This window comes from Penaeus japonicus, unplaced genomic scaffold, assembly GCF_977035675.1.
Source record: "Penaeus japonicus unplaced genomic scaffold, GWHDUDI00000001_assembly GWHDUDI00000022, whole genome shotgun sequence".
NCBI classification, from domain to species: Eukaryota; Metazoa; Arthropoda; class Malacostraca; order Decapoda; family Penaeidae; genus Penaeus; species Penaeus japonicus.
In genome coordinates this window covers 20,466,457-20,476,456 of record NW_028234424.1, presented here as the reverse complement: position 1 = coordinate 20,476,456, position 10,000 = coordinate 20,466,457, and the positions used below count along the sequence as shown (strand labels likewise).

The 10,000-nt window shown below is 35.4% G+C and overlaps 2 protein-coding genes across 3 annotated transcripts in view; one reads left to right on the top strand and one right to left on the bottom strand.

Annotated features, from left to right (window-relative positions):
- LOC122262769 (uncharacterized) overlaps window positions 1-2,297 on the top strand; it is a 17,728-nt gene extending 15,431 nt beyond the window's left edge. Inside the window, exons 5-6 of the mRNA XM_043030902.2 lie at window positions 78-155; window positions 248-2,297. Of these exons, the coding sequence (XP_042886836.2) occupies window positions 78-155; window positions 248-970 (801 nt within the window). The 3' untranslated portion in view covers window positions 971-2,297. The remainder of the gene's footprint in view (window positions 1-77; window positions 156-247) is intronic.
- A 555-nt stretch (window positions 2,298-2,852) lies between these two features.
- The window catches only part of Vps11 (vacuolar protein sorting 11), a 19,304-nt gene continuing 12,156 nt past the window's right edge, over window positions 2,853-10,000 (bottom strand). The window contains exons 14-22 of one of the 2 annotated variants that reach the window (XM_086549568.1): window positions 9,876-10,000; window positions 8,233-8,414; window positions 7,882-8,083; window positions 7,571-7,666; window positions 7,017-7,104; window positions 5,952-6,102; window positions 5,493-5,615; window positions 4,377-4,433; window positions 2,853-4,221 (exon numbers count right to left, since the gene is read on the bottom strand). The exon at window positions 9,876-10,000 is cut by the window's right edge and continues 20 nt beyond it. In XM_086549568.1, coding sequence (XP_086405694.1) covers window positions 3,569-4,221; window positions 4,377-4,433; window positions 5,493-5,615; window positions 5,952-6,102; window positions 7,017-7,104; window positions 7,571-7,666; window positions 7,882-8,083; window positions 8,233-8,414; window positions 9,876-10,000 — 1,677 coding nt within the window. In that variant the 3' untranslated portion in view covers window positions 2,853-3,568. The remainder of the gene's footprint in view (window positions 4,222-4,376; window positions 4,434-5,492; window positions 5,616-5,951; window positions 6,103-7,016; window positions 7,105-7,570; window positions 7,667-7,881; window positions 8,084-8,232; window positions 8,415-9,875) is intronic. The other variant, XM_086549569.1, reaches the window with a different exon arrangement.

Genomic DNA, 10,000 nt, shown 5'->3' with positions numbered 1-10,000 from the left:
CTCTCTCTCTCTCTCTCTCTCTCTCTCTCTCTCTTGTTTTGATCAGTTACTTATTATCTGCATGTATTTTATTACAGATTCCTACCGATGCAATGAATTTAGGTAGACTACGAATCCAAAATTCCTCAAGCGACGAAGAAGAAGTGAGAGTCTCGGTAAGTACGTAGAAAATTCAGAATGTCATAGATAAATCGAGCATCAGATTGTGCATTTCCTTATTTGATAAAGTGACGCTTTCCCTTTTCAGACGAGCGAGAGTCCACCAGTCCAGCCCACATCATCTCGACCACCTTTGCCTTATGAAGGTGTTTACGTCAGAACGTCCGACCGCCGTGGCCGTGTGTGCATATTAAACTATAAGCAGTTTCCGACAAGAGAAGATTTGCTGAGGAAAGGGTCGGAGCATGATTTTATGAACCTTGAAAAATTGTTTACTGGCCTTCGGTATGAAGTTCAAGGTCATTGGAATCTAGACAAAGGCCAAACTTTGGAAACTCTTACACAGTTTGCTCGACACGAGCAGTTTGGATTTGCAGATAGCGCAATCATTGTCATCATGAGTCATGGAGAGAAAGGACCTGTCTTTAAGACCTCAGATATGCAGGATATATCAGTTTCTAAAATTCTAAATTTATTCTTAGACAAAAATTGCCCTCGCCTGAAAGGAAAGCCGAAGATATTCCTGTTCAACTTTTGCAGAGGAACAGATCGACATGAGCATATGTCAACAGATGCCATTGCAGAGCCACCCCGTGACATGCTGTGTGTTTATTCCACAACCGAATCCTTTGTGTCCTACAGGGATAATGAAGCGGGTTCGCCTTTTATCACAACAATGTGCAAAGCTATTGCTAAGCATGCTACTACTTTGGATTTAGAAGCATTGCTCAGGGAATTTAATGAAATGTATATACCCGATGTAACGCCAGAAATACAAAACTTTAGGTTTCAAAAGAAGTTTTACTTCTGATCAATACTTATAGATGTAGCTTAGTGGAGCACAAATATATCCCATGCATTGCGATTTAGTTGTTCGCAAGATTGATAATCGTTAATAAAACATTCAGATTTGATTTGATGTCAGCCATTATCATTATTGCTTTTATTTCAATAGATAATTATGTATTTTTCACTCCATTTTGAATAAAAGGGTAACAGAGGCAATGGAAAATGGAAATCTCTTGTAAGAAAAGCATATAAAAAATCCTTTCTATCACTTTTTGAAGTGGTATGGTGTACACACGAGTTGAGATTTTCCGAGTGACGATGTGAAACTTAACTAAACATCATTTTAATGACACAAAATGACCCTAATTCACTTATGTGGTTCATAGTAATTATTTACCTTAATGGCAGTCATACATTAAGAAATCATGATCAAACCTAGATGAGGGGAAATGAAGGCATCCCTATTGGTGAAAATGTCCCTTTAAGTTATACTATGAATAAATGACAGCATAGACCCTAAAATAACTGAAAAGACATGGCAGTATAGCATTTGAACCATTGCTTTAAAATGTTTGTCAGGTTCTTACTTCACACATTTCTTGTAATTGTACCTTAACAGTGCTCAATGCCAATTCTTATATTATTCTTGTGATTAGCAATATTGCAACAGATATTATCAGTATATACTACATAATTAATATTGTGTTATTACTATAATGATGATGATTACTGTGTTTTGTACATATATCCTCATATTTTTTGTAATACTTAGTTTTATGTAGCATTATGTGATTATATTTTGACGTGTTTGGATTGCACTAAACATGCTCCATTTATTTTATCTAAACTGCCAGAAATATGGTGCTCGAGTGACATTGCTTATATATATGAACTATAATTTCTCATTTTACATGACCAGCAATAAAGTTTTTCTATTAGAACATTCTGTAAATCTTTCAGAGCACACATATTTCTGACTTTTGCAACACTACTGGTACTAGTTTTATGATTTATTGTTCATAGATATTAGTAATCAGCTATATACCCTCCTTTTTTCTCACATCACTCAAGGTAGCTCTTACAACTTCTCATAACTGGTTTTCACCCCCCCCCTTTCTACCATTACAGGATCCCAAGTACATAATTATCATCACTTGTTTCATATGTCATTGTTTAGATATCTTATAAATTCCTCTGGTAATAGGAGCATCAGACATCAGTGCAATTGTGTGTCTTGTAGTTAATAGTTAGATATTAAGTTATATCAAAATAAAAAAAACAGATGTAGTCACAGAAACACCTGTATGCATACTTTCATTAAAAAAAATATAAATCAATACCAAACAAGACATTGGATTTTGTTTCTCATGTCACACATTCAATTTTTATCACTCTGCACAAGAAATAAGCTCTTTAAATATATGAATTTGACTAACACCATTACATTTGAATAGCATACTTCAGTACTAATTATTTAAAAAATAAGATATGCTATTTAAAGAAAAGGCCTTAACCCTTTCCCAACGGGGCACACGCTATGTGAAAACCCCTATGCCGGGCAACTGCAATATTGCATTGGAAACGTCACACTGGCATGATGCCCCGGCATTGGGAATTTAGCTGTGTCACATGGGTGTGACGCACTGTCGTCATAGGGTTAAGAAACCAAGTTGAAAGACCAGATATTTGAAAAGAAATTGCCTAAATGCCTGACTTTAGAAGTAACAATGTGCAGGGCTGACAGGGTCATAAAACTGACCACCAAAACATAAATTCATACATTACAAAGAAATCAAATTGAATATTTACCTTGAGACCAAGCCTAAACTTCAAGCAGCAAACTCATTCCCTTTTACCCCTAAGAACACTAGTCACAAGAAGTAAATTGGTTATTCAAACAGATGTCAAAATTAAAGATTTATTGCGAAAAAGATAGACATAATCATATCTTTTCTTTTTCTCAAAATTTGCCTTCAATAACTACTATATAATTATTTAGTCTGATAATATATTACATTAACTTTTGCTTAAGAAAATGCACATCCTTACTGAATACGTCACTGATATATACATTAAATGTTCTATTTTTCAGAATCACAACTGATCATAAGCAAGTATTGTAATTAATACTGTGAAAATCAATACACTGACTGATTGGCATTTCATACACATTTGTAATTTGTAAAGTACAGATCCATGCAAAAATAATATTGTGTATTTATATAAATTTTGCTTCAGAGAATACCAGAAAAGTTGTAATCCTAAAAGAATAAGTATTTATCATGTATGATAGAGTAATAGTTGTTTGTGCACAACCATTTTTAAACAGATCAAGGTGCCAGTTGGTCATTATGCATCAATCCTAACACGCTCCTTCTCTTTAGAGTTTAGAGTGAAAATATATTTGGTATTTATCTATGTAAGTGTTTGTGAGTGGACAAGTGTCTGTGTGCTCATTTACACATGGGTACAAAACAGTTGTGTGTAAGGAAATATAAATCTAATTTTTTATGCACACTCATCAAAGCCATAGCTGAACTGTGAATTAAATATAGTGTAAATTTATAAATAAAAAAAGAGTATACTTGGCAATCGTTCAAAATATGCTTTATTTCATCCTTTATGATTCCCCAAAAGGATTCATATGGGAGTTTGGATCATCTCCAAAAGGATTCTTCTCATCAGGGCTCTTGCGACTTGGAGAATCAGTAGCAAAAGGATTTTTAGACTCGTCATAGTCATCCTCAAATGGGTTAGTGCCCAGCTGTTCTGTCTCAAAGTCGTCACCAAAAGGATTGTTGGCTTCTGCATCTGGCTCTTCGAAAGGATTATCAGCAACCTTCTGGGCATTGCGGGAAATGTGTGTGCTGTTGAGTGCTGTGGATATGCTTTCCACTGGTGATGGTCCCTTGGGGCTTCTCTCCCTGGTTGAAGTTGGGGGTGATGGTGTGATGTGATCGTGGAGAGAAGAACTATACTTGCTGCCAGCTCCTTTCACTGCTCCTCCCATCCTAGAGGAGTCACTTGACCTTATGCGACTCTCGGCCACTGGGACAGTAACACTTGATGTTATCTGTGACCTCACCCGACCTTCTGTTGGACTTGTTAGGACAGCACTGGACTTGTCCTGTCTCACCCTCCCTTCAGAAGATGGTTCACTGGATGTCTGCGCTGCTTTTCTCCCTTCAGCTCTCAACCTACTCTCCGACTCAATCTCTAGAATACCCTGTCCTCTACGTTCTCCCATCCGCAGCCGACCTTCACTCCCAACTCCTAAAAAAGGGAAATTCATTCACAATAAAATCAGACATTCATCAAGGCATTAAACCAAACTAAACAAAAACAAAATTCATTATAAAGATGCAGCACTGATGTCAACTGCTGTGAATGACTTTCACTTCAAAGCATGAAAACAAAGAAATACTCACCTGTGGGACCCTGGTTGACTTTCTCCAAAGCTCGCAATCTGGACTCTGGCTCTGGGACTGAAAATAAAATATATGTGACCTTTGTAGAACGTTTATTCACTGTTTACTAAAAATGTACGAAACTCTATATTACATGACTCTAAAATGGCACAACATATTATTTAACTACAACAATTTTTACAAATGTAAAATTATGCTGTGATCTAATGAGAATTTTATTTTTAGGCAACCTGAAATGCCTTTATTACTCCTAATTTATCAGTTCCAACAGAATTTAGTTCGCCCAAAAATTTGCAATTGCTGGCTGTCAATAGCACTAGTATTATTAGGCTAGTCTATGCGTAGTAGTTGAACCATACCCAAGACAATTTTATGAGGTATATTCATATTTTTTTTTTTACTATTCACAAAATAACACCACAAATATTTCAAAATTAATAAAGTACAGTACATGTATATGCATGTATGTACTATAATTGATATTATTAATGATATATTCATACAAAGATTGTTGGTGCCAACAAGGGTTGACAGATTGGTGACAAGGTTTCCTGTCAACACCTGCAATGCTCCACTGCCAAATTCAGCAAATTCTTTTTATGATGTGGCATGGTGCCACATTTCAGCTATTTATTTTATTAATTTTACGTATTTCTGGATGCAAAACCGAAATACATATCATTAAGTGTTTTTGGCTGTGGTGTTCAATATTACCACAACCATTTATTTCCAATAAATTTACTAAAATTTGGCTGGAAAAAACCCATCTGGTAACCCAAATGGCCACTGCTTGCAGGAGAATGTCCACATTCAAGCCCTAATAGATTTTTAAACATACAGGTTTGGAACAACCAGTAAACAATAATAAAAGAGACAAACAAATTTGTTTTATATCCCAAGCCTATTACCGATGACATAATATAACCAATAATAATATCACACCTCTTTCAAATATTGCACAGAGGATGCATAATATACCTCAAAAGTTATAAAACTGAATCATTAAGTACGTAGAGTAAATTAAGAGTGAGAGTAAATCCAGTACATAAAGCGTAAAAATTAAGCACTTTAACAATTCCTATGGTTTCCTCCAAAAGGCACATTCAAATAACTCACCTACTCCACCTGTATTTTGTTTGGGAAGTTCCGCAGCTCTAACTCTAGCCTCTGAACTTGTGTCTGTCACGTCCTTTTCTACAAAAGCTGATGCTTTTGGAGGTGCAACTTTACTCTGCATGCCTATAAGATTATACCATGCATAGCCGTAACATGAATTAAAAGATTAAAAAAGGAAAGCAAGAGATAAAATTAAAGGATAGACAATAAAGAGTGATAAATGTAAATTATATCTGCAAAGAAGCTCAATGCAAGCAATTCATAATAATGATGATACTCACAGGAATGGATACAATCAAATAATATCTTTAAAGGAAATTCAATTCTAATCATGAAAATAACTCCATTACTCACAAGCTACCAAAAGCTACAGCTGCTAAGGTAAATCAACAGAAATAGAAAATAAGATATATGACCATGCAGCATACTTGAGACAAAATGCAAAGACGAAATTGTTACTTTTTGTGGTGTTGAGTGAGGGATACATGGTGGCCAGGGTGTGGAGATGAGTGAACACCCCTCGACCAAGGTAATCGGCAACCACGGAGAAGGAATCGGTACATCTTTCCAACTGCTCATGAAACTGGTCGTGCTGGCTGCGGTGGGTTTCCTGAGGGTGTTTTGCAGAAAGGATCAATGATGGAAAGCACTTATTATAACTCTGTCATATTAATTGATTTATATAACTTGATTATAATGATAAAGATAGTAAAAATAAAAACAGTAGTATCAGAAATGATTATAACAACTATGATAATGCTAATAATAATGATAATCAACAGAGAAAAATATAAGCTATTTCTTATTTTAAGCCTAGACTTGCAAAATACAAACATATATTTCTTTGTAAACTAGTTTCATTTGAAATACGTTTTTCAAAATAGTTTCATATGTAACAAAGTGGGACAACAAACAAAATGAGTTGACAAATATTCTGCATAGATGGTTCCTCCCCCATCCATGTAGATGGAGAGTTTCATATTCCCATATGAGAGAAAAAGATTTAAAGAAAATACAATAAAAGTTTAATGGCAGGATTACACTTGGCTGAATTAAGATACATCATTCTATAGGAGTTCAGGTGTTTTAGATGCCAACCACATAATATCATCTAGCATTCCACTTTAACTTTATAAATTGTTTATGATAATTCTTAGGCAAAGAAACATTACCTAGTGGCAGTTATATATAACAATGTTAAGAAATGTAACTGCCCTTTGGCAATAACAATAGCATAACCATAATGATATCCCTAACTTGATAACACCTGGGGAGTTTTAGCTCTGCCTAACCTCAGTGGCGGGGTATTTTGAAATGCGTAGGCTTAACACCTCTAGCTATTTGCCCGCTCAAATTACGGCCACTTGCTATGCACATGATCACCCGGCATGTTGGCTATACAAAATACCATGACGTGATATCACATCCTCGGTGGCAAGTGCTGCCTCCACATTGATATCACATCATTCATTGTTAACGGGTTAAAGAAGCAATACAAACAAACCTCCTTCTTTTCTACCATACCTGTGCCTTGATGACTTCTAACATTTTCCTATTTTCAGGCAGACAGACCGGGCAGTCTACATCACTCTCGCTATAACTTTCAAAACAGCTGTGAAGGCAATGAAAACATGAAGCTTTAAGTGAAATGATGTTAAAATTGTAAATGCACATGAAAAAAGAAGAATAATTCTTTGTTATTTTTTGTTGCTTGTTGATATAGGTTTTTATAATATGGTATCCATTATACAACAACAATAATAATAATAATAATAGTAATAGTAATAGTAATAATAATAATAACAACAACAATAAAATAATAATTATAATAATAATAATCACTACTATTACTATTTACTATTGCTCTATGATTTACAATGATTCCCTAGAATGGCAGTTTCAGCAATACCAACAATCTGCATAAACTGATTCCTTTTCTTCTATTCTATAATGTAAATATGATAAATATGTGAAAACATTATCAAAAATTTGATTCCATTAGTTGAAGATCCATTACCCGCATTAATATAATAAATAACAAGGTATTATGAGTCACAAATGTGATAAGAAACACTCACTGTTGATGGAAAGAATGTCTGCAGAGAAAGTGGACAGATGGCAGTTCAAGCTCATTGTTGCAAATGTTGCATTTAGTAGCAGTAAACTGTGTTGCACTGTAAAAATAAGGTCATTAGATAATACCAACTATAAATATGCTTAGAAAACATGAGAAGAGAAAAGGAATTTGATACAGAGCTCTGCAAAGAAAACAAAAATGCTACTTTGATTTTTTTCCCACAAACATCTCCAGAATTATGCTAATACAAATAAACGTTACTCAAGATTAAACTACATTCCTAAAAATAATTACACAAATTGTGGTACACACCTTGTCCTGATTCCATCGATGGTCTCCCTCATTTTGGCTGTGTCGCATGAATATTGCTCAGTGCGGGAAGTTTCCGCAGTCAGAGTGGCAGAGTGTGCTGACACTACTCTGAGGAGGTAATCCCGCACCTGTCCCAGTGTGATGTGTGGGGATGCAGCCAATTGGTCAACTACCTCCAATGGTGGTAGTAATGTTTTCTCCTCTGCAAATGATGCCATATGAATAAAATGCATAAGGAATACAACTGTATTTTTGAATTGAAAAAAAAAAAAAATAAATAAAATAAAGAACATGAAAAACATTTAAAGCATATACTTAAGTAGCCTAACCTGTAATTGTAAGCATCCTTACCTATATTGTTAAGACAAGTCATTAGATGCTGAGGGTCAGGGGGAGCAGTGGACTCGGGGGAGGTAAGTAACTTCAACGCTGAACACCAAAGTCGAGGCTGATGCTGGGACCTTCGCGAACATACAGCAAGCATGTTCTCCACTTCACCACGCTCTGCATACCAGGACAGGAGCTCTTCATACCTTGGAGGAAGACAGTGTACAATCTGAATAACTTCTTAACCCACAGCGGACGGGTGTCATGACATACATGACGTAGGAGCTTTGGCCTGACGACGGGCGTCCTGAAGTACATGACGTTCGGGGATTTTGGATCACTGTGCTATTTTATTTTACTATGAAAAAGGAATGAGTGATGATGGCTACTGCAGTCATAATTACTATAATTACCGTAATACCGTGCTAGCTTAACGTCCAAAACCTAGATGGCACCACTTTTTCCTAGCACCAGCAAGAGAGAGAGCCTTGAATGGCACCCATCCACAGTCTCTAGCAAGCACTATCTTTATAGAGCGATGACATACACTAAGTTGACAAACTCTTGCTCAAAAGTACCGCCGATGAAGGATGTGCAGTCAGAACGGGAAGAGGAAGATGACTCAATCCATACCCAGTGTCTAAAATGTACTCCTGTGCCAATATGGATGCCTTTCACTGTGGCACTCACAGTCACAAGCACAGGTTTCATTCCTCTTCCTTACCTCTTCTATTTATCTTTATTGTAGGTGGTTATATGTTTCGTATTCGTTCATGACAGCACAAAAATACGAAAAAAATATAGTTGCCTTTTGTCCTCCCATAAAACAGCAATACTTCTATCACACTGAGTATAAAGAAAATAATGAGCTAATATGGATAATATACTACAATTTTAGTCTACTGCAGCACTGGTAGAGCCTGTCATATGGCATATATAAGTCTCTAAACTCAATAAAACACACAAAAAAACAAAACACAAAAAACGCTCTAGTTTTTCAATGAATGACTGAAAGAGAGTGGGAATGTTCAAATTATAATGCTTCAAGCAGTCTCTCTTTAAAATAAAACTTATCCCGGAGGCTGGGCAAGCATATTTATCCCCGTCTGCAATGGGTTAACTCAGGAATGAACAGTAACATAAAAATAATAATGTACCGCAAAAGCAAAGTGACAAATGACTACAGTAATGTAACAAATAAAGATCTATTATAATAGGAAGAAGCAGTTATGAAAGAAACTGAATAACTTTATAGTGCAAGAGATGTATTTGACATGTTTTGAATTACGTCTTCATCTGAAATTTCTGATGAAATTATTTGAATTATGCCAAATACATCTTTTACACAGTAAAGTTATTCAGTCTCCTTTATTACATATTCTGCAATATGTTTTATTCATAATTGGTATAGTAATAACAAAAGTATATTGCTAACTATTACAATAAATAAAGCAATGACTATAAAATATTGGAAATAGTAAAATATCTATAATAATGGTGACCAACAATGCTATTAATAAACAAAAACATGATAATACCAAAAGAATGATAATATCAAAATTATAATCATGATGAAAACATGTACCATTCATTTGGCATTCCCTTTTTCCCAAAAATTAAAAAGGAATAAAATAAAGTAACAAGAGAGTAGTTAAGAGTGCACTTACATTCCAGCTTGTTCCCACAGAAGCAGCTTGCCATCATAAAACTGATGCTTGTCACACAAGAGCAGCGCATGGTCACGGCTGCATCCACTCTCTGTGTTGCGGAGCAATTCCATGATCTTTTCACC